The 16289-nt window shown below is 42.7% G+C and overlaps 1 protein-coding gene across 2 annotated transcripts in view; it reads left to right on the top strand.

The window, feature by feature from the left end:
• The window catches only part of LOC139263030 (endothelial cell-specific chemotaxis regulator-like), a 76975-nt gene extending 61035 nt beyond the window's left edge, over positions 1–15940 (top strand). The window contains exons 6-11 of one of the 2 annotated variants that reach the window (XM_070878493.1): positions 6216–6290; positions 11370–11471; positions 11863–11899; positions 12017–12084; positions 12171–12224; positions 12689–15940. In XM_070878493.1, the coding sequence (XP_070734594.1) occupies positions 6216–6290; positions 11370–11471; positions 11863–11899; positions 12017–12084; positions 12171–12224; positions 12689–12834 (482 nt within the window). In that variant the 3' untranslated portion in view covers positions 12835–15940. Of the gene's footprint in view, positions 1–6215; positions 6291–11369; positions 11472–11862; positions 11900–12016; positions 12085–12170; positions 12266–12688 lie in introns of both variants that reach the window. The other variant, XM_070878494.1, reaches the window with a different exon arrangement.
• The last annotated feature ends 349 nt before the right edge of the window (positions 15941–16289 follow it).

Below are 16289 nucleotides of genomic sequence, written 5' to 3'. Positions count from 1 at the left end.
AATAAAAAAGGGAAGGTGGCTCAACCGTGGCTATCAAGGGAAATCAGGGATAGTATTAAAGCCAAGGAAGTGGCATACGAATTGGCCAGAAATAGCAGTGAACCTGGGGACTGGGAGAAATTTAGAACTCAGCAGAGGAGGACAAAGGGTTTGATTAGGGCAGGGAAAATAGCGTACGAGAGGGAGCTTGCAGGGAACATTAAAATGGACTGCAAAAGTTTCTATCGATATGTAAAGAAAAAAAGGTTCGTAAAGACAAACGTAGGTCCCCTGCAGTCAGAATCAGGGGAAGTCATAACTGGGAACAAAGAAATGGCAGATCAATTGAACAAGTACTTTGGTTCGGTATTCACTAAGGAGGACACAAACAACCTTTCGGATATAAAAGGGGTCAGAGGGTCTAGTAAGAAGGAGGAACGGAGGGAAATCCTTATTAGTCGGGAAATTGTGTTGAGGAAATTGATGGGATTGAAGGCCGATAAATCCCCAGGGCCTGATGGACTGCATCCCAGAGTACTTAAGGAGGTGGCCTTGGAAATAGTGGATGCATTGACAGTGATTTTCCAACATTCCATAGACTCTGGATCAGTTCCTATGGAGTGGAGGGTAGCCAATGTAACCCCACTTTTTAAAAAAGGAGGGAGAGAGAAAACAGGGAATTATAGACTGGTCAGCCTGACATCGGTAGTGGGTAAAATGATGGAATCAATTATTAAGAATGTCATAGCAGCGCATTTGGAAAGAGGTGACATGATAGGTCCAAGTCAGCATGGATTTGTGAAAGGGAAATCATGCTTGACAAATCTTCTGGAATTTTTTGAGGATGTTTCCAGTAGAGTGGACAAGGGAGAACCAGTTGATGTGATGTATTTGGACTTTCAGAAGGCTTTCGACAAGGTCCCACACAAGAGATTAATGTGCAAAGTTAAAGCACATGGGATTGGGGGTAGTGTGCTGACGTGGATTGAGAACTGGTTGTCAGACAGGAAGCAAAGAGTAGGAGTAAATGGGTACTTTTCAGAATGGCAGGCAGTGACTAGTGGGGTACCGCAAGGTTCTGTGCTGGGGCCCCAGCTGTTTATATTGTACATTAATGATTTAGACGAGGTGATTAAATGTAGTATCTCCAAATTTGCAGATGACACTAAGTTGGGTGGCAGTGTGAGCTGCGAGGAGGATGCTATGAGGCTGCAGAGTGACTTGGATAGATTAGGTGAGTGGGCAAATGCATGGCAGATGAAGTATAGTGTGGATAAATGTGAGGTTATCCACTTTGGTGGTAAAAGCAGAGAGACAGACTATTATCTGAATGGTTAAAGATTTGGAAAAGGCGAGGTGCAACGGGACCTGGGTGTCATGGTACATCAGTCATTGAAGGTTGGCATGCAGGTACAGCAGGCGGTTAAGAAAGCAAATGGCATGTTGGCCTTCATAGCGAGGGGATTTGAGTACAGGGCAGGGAGGTGTTACTACAGTTGTACAGGGCCTTGTGAGGCCACACCTGGAGTATTGTGTACAGTTGTGGTCTCCTAACTTGAGGAAGGACGTTCTTGCTATTGAGGGAGTGCAGCGAAGGTTCACCAAACTGATTCCCGAAATGACGGGACTGACATATCAAGAAAGACTCGACCAACTGGGCTTGTATTCACTGGAATTCAGACGAATGAGAGGGGATCTCATAGAAACGTTTAAAATTCTGACGGGTTTAGACAGGATAGACGCAGGAAGAATGTTCCCAATGCTGGGGAAGTCCAGAACCAGGGGTCACAGTCTAAGGATAAGGGGTAAGCCATTTAGGACCGAGATGAGGAGAAACTTCTTCACCCAGAGAGTGGTGAACCTGTGGAATTCTCTACCACAGAAAGTTGTTGAGGCCAATTCACTAAATATATTCAAAAAGGAGTTAGATGTCGTCCTTACTACTAGCGGGATCAACGGGTATGGCGAGAAAGCAGGAATGGGGTACTGAAGTTGCATGTTCAGCCATGAATTAATTGAATGGCGGTGCATGCTTGAAGGGCCGAATGGCCTACTCCACCTATTTTCTATGTTTCTATGTTTCTATGGTCTAGACATTAGGTCAGGAGTAGGGTACTGCTGGAGTTGGCTTTCCCTACCCCCTCTCTGCCAATCACGCCTCCCCAGAGTGCTGTGTCTTTGCCGACCCTGGCATTGAAGTCAACCAGGAGGATCAATTTGTCGCGTGTGGGGATGTGGGACAGGGATGTTTCGAGGTTGGAATAAAAACCCTCTAAGGTCTCATCCGTTGCATCGAGTGTTGGGGCGTAAGCACTGATGACTGTGGCGCATTACTTCCAGGATAGGGTGAGTCAAAGAGTCATGAGGCATTCGTTAACCCCGCAGGAGGAGTTTTTAAGGCGGTCGACCAACTCATTTTTGGTGAAGCCTACTCCGTGAAGGCGGCGTTCTTCCTCTGGTTTCCCTTTCCAGAAAAAGGTGTAATGTCTACCATGTTCCTTGAGCTGGCCTTCCCCTGCCTGCCGGGCGGTGATGTCGATGTCAAAGCATCTAAGTTCCCAGGCAACTATGGCAGTGCGACGTTCCGGCCTGTTGGAGTTGTCCATGAGGGTCCTGATGTTCCAGGTCCCGAACTTCATGTTAATGGAGTGGAAGATGCCTGCACATGAGTTCTTTTAACGTGTGGTGGCCGTTGCACACCGGCAACCACACGGGCTTAGCTGAGCAAGGTCTTGGTCCAGTGGCAAAAGGGGTCCAAGATGACTGGAGACCAGACACTGCTGTATAAGCCTAATTGCCTACGGCGAGATGTTGGCCGCAAGCTCGGTGTCGAGTAGCGCCCTTGATGGTAGATGGCCCGAGGCTTGGTTAGGGGCAGGCATTAGGAAGGTTAGTTGTCTGCTGGAGTTCTGAGTGGGAGTTCAGCAAGGAATGGGCGGGTGGAAAAGTCATAGCCGTGATGTTCACCAGTAGAAGAGGCCAGGCTACCAGTGGGGAAGGAGAGGTCCAGCCGTCGACGAGGAGAGGCCCGATCGCTGCTGGAGGGATGAAGGCTGGCAACTGGAGAGATGTAGGGCCGCCGTAGGAGGAGGCGTGACGTCCCGGTCGCCTGGTCGGAGGCTCACTTGCTCGCCGGGCATCGTCGTGAGTAACCCGGTTTCAAATGACTGAAAATGATGCTAATAAAACACACCAAACTATTTTCTCGTTAGATTGGGGTACTGTATTCAATTCCTGAGTAAATATTTTTAAAAGAATATAATTCTTGAAAGTTCCTCCACGTTGTTTAAAAGTTTCTCCAGAGGTTTTAAAAGTTTCCCAAGTTGATTAAAAGTTTAAAATGAAAGTTAATAGTAAGTTACTTCCTTTGGTATTGTTCCATGGGTGCTGCCAGCCCTCTGCAGCTATACAAAGCCCTGGTTAGACACACCTGGAGCACTGTGGGGAAATAGAGGCCCAGTCATCTCTGAAGGAGGGGGAAAGGCCAGCCGCCATCGTGGAAGAGGAAGCCCAAACGCCGTCGTGGAGGTGAGGCACAGCTGTTGCCGCTGGAGGGGATCCGGTCACCGCTGGGGAGAGGAGAAGGGAATTACTGCCGCGCTGGGCACTTCTGCCGTCACATACACTCACACACACACACACACACACAGTTACACATACACTTATACACACACACACAAACACTTACACATACACTTATACACACACACATACACGCACACACACACATGAACACACAAGTTATATTGCTGACTAACCACAGGTATGGTTACAGTGACACCCTTTTAGTCACATGCAATCTGTTTAATAGAAAAAGCCTTACATACACTCACACAATACAGGTACGTCTCATGTGTATACACTATTCACTTAACAAACATCTACCACCATTTAGTAACCAAGGAAGAAAAGCACTCACAATGATCAAAACGTTTTCTTACATGGCATGTTGGAGGCGAAGCCTCGCCTAACCTCAAACAAGGCTATCAATGGGAGTTGCCATGGATGGGGATTCACTATATTAGGAATTCCCTCTTCCCAGTTCAGAAGAACCTAGTATAGATCCATTGGTGACACTATGACCCTGATACTTACAGGAAGGTGGGAGTGTAGCAGGTCGAAAATAGCAGAAGAACTTTGGCAAGGCCGGGGATGCGGAATTAAAGGCAGGATCTTATTATCATTTTTTTCTTCCGCTTCCCACCCAGTAGCCAGCCAAATTGACAGCTTGGGGATGGACACTGGTAATCGGGAGGGGGAAAAAGATTGTCAATTGGAGCTCGGGCAGGGGGTGCGAGAGAGACCATCGCGAGAGAGGTAAGGTCAGCCATCAGGGCTTCGGTGGGGGGGAGAGAGGCCATCGCGGGAGTGGGAAACTCGGAGATTGGGCCATGATGGGGGGGTGTGGAAGAGACCATCGCGGGAGTGACTGGACCCCTGAAAAGGAAATACAGTTTTGAAATATATGCACAAAGAGGGCCACCGGGTAACCTGAAGGTTATCTCTGGGGGCGTAAACGTGGCTCTTCCCAGACCAGCCACTTTTCTGTCAGACCTTCTAGCCTCTTCGGTGAATGGGCAACCCAATGTGACCTGATGGTACAGGTACCATTTAAATGAAGTGACCTTGTGAGTTTGTGAGGTCAGCAGTGGAGGTCCTGCACCTACGCCAGGATGCACCCCCTATGGATTTTTGCGGCTCTTGTATTAATAATATGTCTTGATCAAAAAGATGTCAAATGTAAATTAAGTCTTCTCCTCATTGCTTTAATATGAATAAATTCTATTTTGAGTGTCTAAAATTGTGATTTGCATTTCTTAAACAGATAGTGAACTAATTGTTAATGACATAATTCCAGTCACGACTTTTCAATTTTTCAGGGTGGAATGAGATTTACTCCACTCTGCCCAGACAGTAGGTAAATGTATAATTCCCAAACTGCCGCAGATCACCATGTTCCAAATTGTTTCAAAAAGGGCCTCGATTTTTTTTTAAATCCGGGTCATGGGCATCAAAATGGTTGCTGATGATGTGCATCAGCATACTTGCATCATGATGCTATTTCCATTGTGTCATAAAGGCACCGACACACTACAGTTCTGAGAAGTGGGGTCAGATATGTAGACCCAGGGAAAACCGGGTTTGGCCTGCTGTCAGATTTACAGTGCTTGGTAGGTATCCTTTTGGTAGTGCAAGGACTGAGAAGGATCAATACATCGACCATACCGCACAGTAAAAACTCTTTTACATTCTGTACTGACTCTTTCACACCCTACTCCAAAGGAGCTATGGAACTGACTTAAGGAATCAATGCCGGGCAGATTGAAAAAGAGAGAAGCTTGAACAGGCTCCATTATGGAAAAATCTGCCTGAAAGCGCAATCAATGATTGTCGTGGTAACTTGCAAGTGTGACTTTGATACAATGTTAGTGAAACAGGTGCTTCATATTTATTTGTGGCTGTGAAAGCATTAGCTAAATTCACATTTGTTAAAGCAGCTATAAAAGTCAATAAGTATGAGAATTGAAGCCAATTGTATATTTTTAGTAACTGTCTAAAATTAGGTTAGTCTTCTTAGGCGATCCCTCGAATTGAGGATGACTTGCTTCCGTGCCAAAAAGGGATTTCAGTGAGTTCACAGGTGTTTCAATGAAGGACCGAATATTCCAAGTCCCAAACTACATGTTGAAGGGTGGAAGATGCCTGTGCGTGGATTTTGTTTTAATGTGTGATGGCCATTGCACACCTACCATCACACAGGCTTGGCAAAGCTTGGTCTTGGTCCAGTGGCAAGGGTTAACCCAAGGCAACTGGAGACCAGCTCTGCTGCATGGACCTAGTGTGCACACATATCGCAGTGGTCCGTGCTGCCCCTAGGCCCTTGCCTCTTCTGGGGTCTTTTTTTACCCCCTGCAACTCACCAGTTTTCTCCTCTGTGCCGATATGCAGTCTTATTTGCTGGGCTGAGGTTTCTCTACCGACTGTTGTGCTGCACCTCACCCAAGAGGCTAATCTTCATGTATAAGCCTTGACGGTGAGTGTTGGCTATTCAACCGTGAGGGCAGTGGGGTCAGGTCCAATCCTGTCCTCACCTCTCTACACACATGCAAGCTTGCAGAGAGGCCATTAGATAGTACAGCTCAGACCAAAGTACCTTGGTTTGAAGGTTTTTACTTCAATTGTGTGATAAATAATCAGCATGGCACATGTTATATGATATTGTTTTCTTTTGACAGATCCTGCATCTGGAGTAGAGCCAACCACAGCTCCTGCTATAAGTGGATCTAGCTCTTTATCTGTACTAGCCTTTGGTAATTATCTGCTACCCAGTTCATTTACTCATCTAGCTGTGTATATCTTTGGTAAATTGTCACAGGCACAGATTGTATATCGTCATCATAGGCAGTCCCTCGGAATCAAGGAAAGCTTGCTTCCACTCCTTTGGTGGCTGAACAGTCCAATACGAGAGCCACAGACTCTGTCACAGGTGGGACAGCGAGTGTTGGGGCGTACGCACTGATTATATATATGTCAGGCAGCAAAAGCATGGAGATGCTCAAAATAAAATTGGATACTGTGATAAAAGTGTCAATTGGTTCCTAATTTTGACCTTGGCCTCGTGATCTACATTACAGGTTTAGGGGTAAATCTTGCAAGGCTCCATTCCTGATATGGAGTCTCGCTGGATGAAGCAGAGGTTTCAGGTAGATCAGTTGACACTATACGGCTGATTTAATAACATATGCTTCTGATCAGTGAAGCATCGCATCAGGAGCCTTTGCAAGAAACATTTACTATTTGATATAAAGAAATAAAGCTTTCCAGTTTTTGCAAATAAGGGGTTGAATTTCCTGATATTGTAAAATTGAAGTAAATTGTTGCAGATCAATTAATGTTATCTAATAATAATTCATTAGCATGCTTCTTTCATTTTTCTCAAGTAGTTAAATCGTCACTTAACCGATGTTACTAATTCAGGTCTTCTGTAGATACCTTCTCAGGTTCAGTGGAGTCAATCATTCCCCGAGGCAGTCTGAGCCTCTTAGTTTTATGTGAGTTGACTCACTGCCTTCTATCTACTTATATGACAGCATAACCCAGGGATACTTGTGTCTATTTACATGCATTTCTTCAATCTCTATAAAGGCAGTGAGTGAACATTTGGTGAGATGAGACTTTATATTAATCATTAAGCTCATTTATTTCTCATCAGGTGAACATTTATGACAACATTTATAATTTGATTCACTTATTTCCATCAATACAACCTGTCTTTGCATAATATAAAAATAACGTATATTACCTAATTTCAGTAGGTTATCTGGCTTGATGTAAAATAAATTTTTGAGCTCCTCTCTCGTCTTCTATCCTTCTCACAGGCCTTTGCTGCCTGACTGCTCTAGCTTTTGCAACTTCCTGTTTTTAACTCTAGTATTACCTTTTAGTCAAACTCACTATCCCAGAGCAGAAACTACCAATTTAACTCAGCGATGACCCTTGCGGAGCTAAAATGAATGAGTTCACCCTATAGCACATGTGGGAAATTCTGAAATGTGACAACTTAGCATAAAAGAGAAACATTGCATTGAGTGCAAAATCAGTTCAGAAATGGCACAACGAAGATTTAAGAGCCTGGAAGTTTCAATCAACAATATGTTAGATAAATGCAATGACATTTTTGGGCCAGGAAGCGACTTAAAAACAAGTATTTAACCCAGAGAAGGTGGCAGTATGTCACCAGCTGGATCAAATCAGTGTTTGCTACAGCAAACAGCTGGGAGGAAATCCAGATGTTTTGGTTATGTATATATGTAGGAAATACTTTATTCCCCTAGAGAAATTTTAAAACGGAGTAACTATTTGTACTAACTGCTTTCTGCGCATGCGTCTTCCCGACTCTGCCCCTGCCCCCCCCCAACTGGAAGTGGGGCCCCGAACACGTTCATTCTGAACTGACCACGTTGTCCGGCCGAGCCACGAGCCACCGAGCCTCTGACCGGGCTACGAGTCTCCTGCTGAGCCGTGGTGGTGGCAGGGGGAGAGTGGCGGCAGGCAACTGGGGGGCGGGGGGGGCTGGGGGGCGGGGAGCAAGAGCCTGGGGGGAGGGGGGGAGAGAGAAAGAGAGAGAGAGACTGGAGGAGGGGGGGGAGAGAGAGAGAGAGAGAGAGAGCCTGGGGGGAGGGGGGGGCGGAGAGAGAGAGAGAGAGAGCCTGGGGGGGGGGCGGTGGGGAGAGAGAGGGAGTGCGGGGAGAGAGAGAACCTGGGGGGAGGGGGGGGCGGAGAGAGAGAGAGCCTGGGGGGAGGGGGGGGAGAGAGAGAGAGAGAGAGAGAGCCTGGGGGGAGGGGGGGGGGTCGGAGAGAGAGAGAGAGAGACTGTGGGAGGGGGGTGGGGAGAGAGAGACAAAAGCAAAATACTGTGGATGCTGGAATCTGAAATAAAGACAGAAAATGCTGGAAATCTCAGGTAGCATTTGTGGGGAGAGAAACAGAGTTAACGTTTCAGGTCGAAGACCCTTCGTCAGAGAGAAAGAGAGAGAGAGAGCCTTGGGGGGGTGGGGGTGGGCGGGAGAGAGAGAGAGAGAGAGAGAGAGAGAACCGGGGGGGGGGGTGGAGAGAGACAGCACCTTGGGGGGTGGTGGTGCTGGGACAGAGAGAGACGGGGTGGGGGAGAAGATAGAAATACAGGTGGGAGGGATCAGAATGGAGAGAGGGAATTCAGGGAAGACGGATCACGTTCTTCGAATCCCTTTTACACTCACACCCGATTTCTCAGACAACTCGGTGCGTGTGTTACAAGGGACATCGTCGGAGTGAATGAAATCCAGAAGTCACGACACTGTCACTGTTCACTTCATACCCAATAAATCTGTTAACAATCTGCACACAATGCCCCATCTATGGCGGGGGGGGGGGGGGGTGGGTGCGGGGGTAAGGTCATGCACTTGCTGGGGGAGGCAGCACTTGCGCTGGGGTAAGGGACTTTGGCTGAAACTCGGTGGCTTTTGCTGGGTTGTTCAAGATGCATCCTATTTGGCTTCTGAAGTCAGATCATATTCGCCCCGAAATCCCGGTTGGCTGCTTCCCGTGGGCGATCTGGTTAAAAAACTTTAAAAAGATACGCACTAACCTGAACCTGCTCTGCCCACGCGAGTTCCTGGTCCTGAGGCCTCCACTGACTGCGCACCGCAACGCTTGCACGTCAGGACGTGAGCAGGGCTGGAGCTGCAGTCACATAGCTCTGGGCAGCCAATCAGGTAAAGTATGTTTTCATTCATAATAATGGGAACTCCGTAAGTTGGAGTTCCCAATATTATGAATGAGAAGCCCTGCCCAAACACACAAAGCATTAATAAAAAAATAGAAAAAATACACTACATATTTAACATGAATTTAAATTAAAGTTATTTATGTATTATTAAAAATATATATTTTTCCAAATTTTAAAAATGATTTTTTTAATTATGCTTTAAAATAAATTTAACGTAGTGGGCAGGGTTTTTAAAAATAAAATGTGTTAGTTTTAATTGAGTTTTAAAACTCTTACGCCTGTAAAAGTAGGCTATGCACCTGCTTTTATCAGGCACGAGAGTTTTCAGGACATTTGCTGGGCAAGATATGGGTAAATACCGCAATCTTGCCTGTGCGAATGTCCTGGCTGCCGAGATACAAAAGATCTGTCAAGCTCCAGCTTGACAAATCAGAAAAGCCAGTTTTCAGCGCATGCACATTGTGCGCTGAAAACCAGCTTTTGCAATGTCTTCCTGGGTCCATACACACTCCGTACGGACCTGAGGAGGCTGGAATTTCTGCCCCATTACAATTTGCAAAGTCAGTCAGATCTTAGGCTAGGTGGTTCCATTTACACATTCCAGAGAAACTTCGGGGTGTGGCTTATCCTCCAAGGGGACTAATCAGCAATAGGCCATGTGATAATGGAGAGCCAATCAGAGAAATGGCGGCCATTCAGTTAGTACAAATAGTTGGGTCCATTTTAAAAAAGGTGCAGCAAGGATGGTAATACAATTTAAAATATAAAACTTGATAGCACAGTAATGGTAGCAGTGACATAGCGCCATCTAGTTTTACAAAGATGTTGGCTTTCCTAAGGTAAAGGAAGGTTTCCATTCCCTAATATGCCGATGTGCATGATAACACATAAAGGATTCTGCACATAAATTCAACGTTGTCATGATATATTCAACTTGGAAATTCAGCCTAGCTTGAGCATTTCAAAGAGGGTTATCAGGTAAAAGGATACTTGTGTTTGACAAGAACTACCTACTGCCCCCGTGATAATAACCGCACTCAGAGTAACACGAACAGCAACAGAGGAGTACTGTGGAGAACAAGACACATGCTTCTATAAGAGTAGTCATCGAGAGAACCATCAGGGTCTTAATGGTGCGCTTTCACTGCCACTGCAGGGGCTCTGCAGTATGCTTATTTGTCATCCATAGTTGTAACTGGCTGTGCCCTGTATAACTTTGCCAATGCAGAAAGGTCTGGACTTGGACATTGTTGGAGAGGTGACCCTAGCTGCTTTGGAGACAGAAGTACATAGAGAGAACATCACAATAACCTGCACTCAGAGGACTTGTCATTAACTACTGCAAGGGGTCTCGGAGCACAACTAATCACTGAAGTCTTGTCTTCAGAATTACATAGCTACTTTCGTCCCCACTTTCAAATAAAGAACCAAATCCTTTAATCCAGTACCCATCTTAGAATATGACAACACATCAGCCCTTGTGATAGGATAGTGTAAAGCATTGGGATTTCCATCATTTCTGTCCTTATTGCACTTTGTCTAACTTACAACCAGGAAACTTTTTCACCCAGAGAGTTGTGAACCTGTGGAATTCTCTGCCACAGAAAGTTGTTGAATCCAGTTCGTTGGACATGGCCCTTACGGCTAAAGAGATCAGGGGGTATGGAGAGAAGGCTGGGGTCGGGTACTGAGGTTGAATGATCAGCCATGATCATATTGAATGCCAGTGCAGGCTCGAAGGGCTGAATGGCCTGCTTCTGCACCTATTTTCTATGTCTCTATGTTTCTATGGAACAGAGGTATAAATTGGTGGAAGTCCTCCATTTAAATCTGCCATTAAATGTTCTATTCCTTTCTCCAGTAACAGTGCCATTTTTTCAGTAATGTATTTTTCTCTCTTCCTAAATACAGTTTTACTGATTCTGCATTCTTTTTTGTACCTTTGATTTAATGTAATGCTCATTTTGAACTTTTTTTCCTTGTCTATTATATTAACTTCTACTTCACTCTTTAATTACTTAGCTCTTGAGTTTGCTCGTCCCATTGAAATTTACCTGTTTGAGATCCAGCATTTTCACCTTAAAGATGGGGTAATATGTAATTATTGTACTTGTGTTTTCAGCTGTGATCATCCTGATCCTTATCCTTGTAATAGTCGTGGTGGTCCTCGTCAGTGTGATCAGTCTGAGGATTAAATGTTGTGATTGTCAGGACGCATCGCAAGGTAGCCAACTCATTTATAATGCTTTTCTGCCAACATTATCTAATGTTAACCAATACATGTACTGTGTCATAAATTACACATTTTACCACTAAAACTGCCTTTAAAAACTAACTAATATAGAATGGCTCAACTTACAATGAAAAAAATACAGCTTTACACTTCCAGCATGTAGATTTCAAGTTATCGTTTGGAAAATGATGTTTTTTTAATGATTTATTTCACGATTAGAAACTAGCAGCCATTGCACTTACTACATTTTCTAGAAAGAAATATTAGCAGATATTGTAAAAATGTAATACATTTCCATTTAGCAAACTGTTTTGCTCATATCTTGCTATATTACCTTTTATTCTTTGATATTTCCACATTTTAATGTTTATTATCTTAATAGATACAAGGAAGACAAGGAATGCAGCACCATCAGAAAGGTAAGTAAAATTCATTTCGACACTAAATCTCATATTTAACTATTTGTTAAAAGATTGAAATATCTGACACAGAGCCTATTGATTTAAAAAAATCTATATATCTGTATTTTCCCTCAGCTCTCAAGTTAATGGAGGAAAAGAGAGCATCACTCTGGTTTCTGTGCGAACTCTAAGTACTGAAGCTGGTGCGTAGTGTTGAATACAAAATTCAGAATATTTTGTTCCTATTGCAAATACATTCTGCAATGATTATATTTATTTTGTACTTTAGGACGACAAGAATCATCAGTGCGGGGGTCTCTTCAGTATGATTCCATTGAAGCTGGTGAGACTGATAAACACTTTCAGCAAATAGCTAATGCAAAGGTGTGTCTTTTTTAAAAGGTTAAAATCTGTTTGTGGACCACTATAAACTGAGCAACAAATTGTGAAGATGAAATTACTTCCTTGTAAATTACTCCATTCCCTTCACCTTTTCTTTGAAGTTATCATTTCATCCCACATTATTTTTCTTCTTCTGAAATAGAATGGCATAGTCTTGCAATACCGGTTTAGTGACAGTCTACATTATAAAACAGTCTGAATACACAATTGTAACAGTGGTCACTTCACCTTGAACAATTATAAGAGTCAGTACTGGAAATGTTTGGAGATCCAAGATGGTATATAGCTTGAATGTTTTTTTCTGCTTCTCATTATTGATTTATCCACACTGACAGTAGCTATATCATTACTCTAAACCCTTTCCTGTTGTTGTTATTAATTAAACTTTATGATATTTAATTTCAGCTGGTATAATGAAACAGACAGAGGTCAATGCTGCAGATATGTATAAACTACAGAAGAGAATGGAGGGATACTCACAATGCAACATGGGAAACTCTATTTTTTCACCTTACCTATTAGTACATGGTTCTGACATATACGTTAAATAAAGCTACTTCTGAAAAACTCCTCAGATGTTATCATGAACTATTTTCCAAAGTGCTTTATGACTTTGGGTACTAAGTATTGAGTATGCTATAGCACAGTAACATCTATACAACATGTAACTTTGTAAATTATATTTTTGTTAATTATCATTTTTGTCAATAGATGACTACACAATGATGGTGACAAAACCAGGTGAAACGCTAAGAATTTTAAAACTATGCTACTTTTTGAAAATGTTTGGACTACTATGCTTGTTACAGAGGAATTATATCAGTATAAAGGTTTGATTTGATTCAAAGTGATTAGATTCAGAGCAGGAACCAGGCCTTAACTTTCCTTATAAGACTGGTTTACACATCCTGGCACACATGTGCAGACATGTACACCACTGCTGCTATTGAAAAGAATACTGAGTACAAATTGCAGCACAACAAACATATTCAGCCAATTACATGGAGGGAAGTACTGTAGCTGCTTGTGTACTTTATTTCTATATTTTTAGTTTCTTCCCCCTCATGACCAATTCCTTTAAGAAAAATAATAGAATTCTCCAGCAAAGATCCATAAAAATAATGGGGCCAAACAACCTTTCTTGAGTACTCCTGCTGCAGATGAGCCTGGAATTTTGGTAGGGCCCATATTGACCAGGTCTCAGCCTACATTACAATGGGAGCACCTGCTGGGCCTTGTGAGGAGCAAAGCTCCCGGCCTCACCATACAAATGCAGTGACGCAATGACGTGGGGCCAGGGCTGGGGATTCCCAGCTGGAAATTTCATTGACTCTGGCCTGACAGACACCTGGCACAAGATTGGAGGCTAATCAACCAATGAGATGAGACATACTGGCCTCCAGAAATGTGCAAATGGGCCTCACCAAAGTGGATCCAGGCTAGAGAAGTGTTGTGGGTCCTTGAAAGAGTGTTAAAAATTTTTATTGGTCCCCGTACACAAGAGATAGAGGGGGATCTCTTAGGGGGTGATCTGGGAAACCCCAACGACAGCCAGGTGCGGAGGTTTCCAGTGGCATGGCACAGCGCAGGCACGAGAGCTGTGTCATGTATTGGCCTCATTATAAATTACCCACCCTCCCACTGACCCTGCAAGGTCTGTGAGGTCAGCACTGGAGGGCACTAGATGGCATAATCCCAGAGTAACTGCATGATTGCAACCTATAGAATTTCCAGGCCAATTCATTTAGCTTGACCTATTCTTCAGATTAGAAATGAAGGGAAACAAATAAGTGTTTCATATTTTACATTTTCATCCACAAATAGAATTCTATTTCCTTATTTCGGAAGTACTATGATATTTTGAAAATGACACGCCAGATCTCTGCTCACCTGACTTCAGCACTGCATTGAAATAAAATATTGAAGTGTTCCAAAAATGTGAGTTTTGAAAGAGTGCAACTGTCAGACCATTCCTGGGTCTTCACAAGGTTACAAGAGTTCAGAAGTTATTGCTTGAGATATTAGTGTATGTATGTTTAACACTTCTCTGTCTGCTATGTATACATAGTTTAGTTGAAGTGAAGAAGGCACCAGCCAATTGGTCTCATCCCTCTGGAATATCATTCCTACTGTCTTTCTATTACAACACTAAATGTTTCCTAAATGACCGTTCCTGACAACCAGCTATTGATCAGCTTGGTTTAGTTAATAACACTCTTGCATCTGAGTCAGAAGGTTGTGGGTTCAAGCCACCAAAGTATTTGAATATATAATCTACACTGACATTTTAGTGTAACAGAAAGGGGCTGCTGAATTCGAGGTGCAGTCTTGTAGAGGAAATATTATCCATTTGCCTATTCTGGAAGATGTAAAAGGGAACGATGTACTATTTGAAGAAAATCAGTGGATTCTTTAAGTGCTTGGTCAGCATTCGTCCCACAGACAAAAAAAGCAGATTAACTAATCAGCCATCTCATTTGTTATTTGTGGGACCTTGCTGCCCACATTTGGCTGGCCTATGTTTGCCTCTTTAACAATTGTAATTGACTTCCTGTCCTCTCTCCACTTCTCATCCAGTTATCATGTATGTTAAATTTATGTCAATGTAACATTTCTGCTACTGACTAGTCTCTTAATAAGGAGATAAAATCTCACCTCAACCTAATTATTAAAATATCAGTTTGGCTAGACTAAGACTAGACTAGACTAGACTAAGACAAATGTTAGATTGAATTTCTTTTTTGCACTGTGTTATGTTCTGATTACAGAGTATCGAATAGCTCCATTTTACAGCCATATTACTTTCTGTCAGTCACAGTGCCAACATATAGTAAAAGTACAGCTGGCAAGAAAAGCCTGGTACTTAAGCTATGTCAAGATTTTAAATAATATTATGAGGTTTTCTACTACCTATCAGGTCCTAGACAGGCTTGAAGAAAAATTTACATTTTAATAAAGTATCGCTTTTGACACAGTATTATTTGCGACTTTTAGAACAGTAGAAATTGATTTGATTCAGCTAAATATTAAAATCTGTATTCATGATTATTATGAACCAATTTCACATCAATTTCATCAGCTATGCTATAATAAAATATATAATTGCCTAAGAACTAACGTGCAATAGTTTAGTTATGATCAAAATACATGTTATTTTGTAGCTGTTCAGAAAGTACTTTCACTGCATAATGACACCATTCTTGCTAAAAAGTACAAAGAAATATTAAACTTTTAACCAAAAAAATCCTGTGAAATGTTGGCTAAAGTAGATTCTCAATGATGATAAAATGCTAACTTTAAGACTATATTATTGCACACATGACACAGTACCACAATATTAAACAGTAAATTACAATTAAAAGTGGATACATTTGCCAACAAAAGCCTCTTAATTGTTATTAGTCAAATCTAAATTAACCCACTATCTGACCAAGTCATTTGGTGTTAAATAGGATTAGATTGATTTTACTCTGTTTTCATTTACATTGTTCTAGTAGGCAGCAGTTGAAAATGTACTTTTTAAATTGGGATTTACAGAAATCTTGATGCAAGTTTAAGAATTCTTGGCTAATTGTTGTATAGGAACCAGGGTTGTAGAATGTATAAGGAATTTCACCTCTTGCACTGTTAATAATAAAACCAACATTTTGGAACATACAGCAGTAGTAAAGTGCTTTTAACCGACTTCCTTTTGAGTTGATTAGTCTAGAAAATGGAACAGCAAATAGACTTTAAACTTACACAATTTGACTGGCTAGCAATCAAATATTCCATTTGGGAAAAAACAAAAGATAACAGAGAAACATAGAAAATAGGAGCAGTAGTAAGCCATTCGGTCCTTCGAGCCTGCACCCACCATTCAGTATGATCATGGCTGATCCTGGTTTTGCAGCTAGGCCCTAAGCACTGTTGGCTTGTGAAGGAATAGCTAATGCAAGAGGTTTTAGGAGGGCCAGCCGCTTGTCGTATGTTAAACTTGAGACCTTGGTCCAAGCTGTGGAGGGAA

Source organism: Pristiophorus japonicus, chromosome 4 (genome assembly GCF_044704955.1).
Source record: "Pristiophorus japonicus isolate sPriJap1 chromosome 4, sPriJap1.hap1, whole genome shotgun sequence".
NCBI classification, from domain to species: Eukaryota; Metazoa; Chordata; class Chondrichthyes; family Pristiophoridae; genus Pristiophorus; species Pristiophorus japonicus.
The sequence above is the reverse complement of the archived record's forward strand: the minus strand, read 5'-3'. Positions and strand labels throughout refer to the sequence as shown.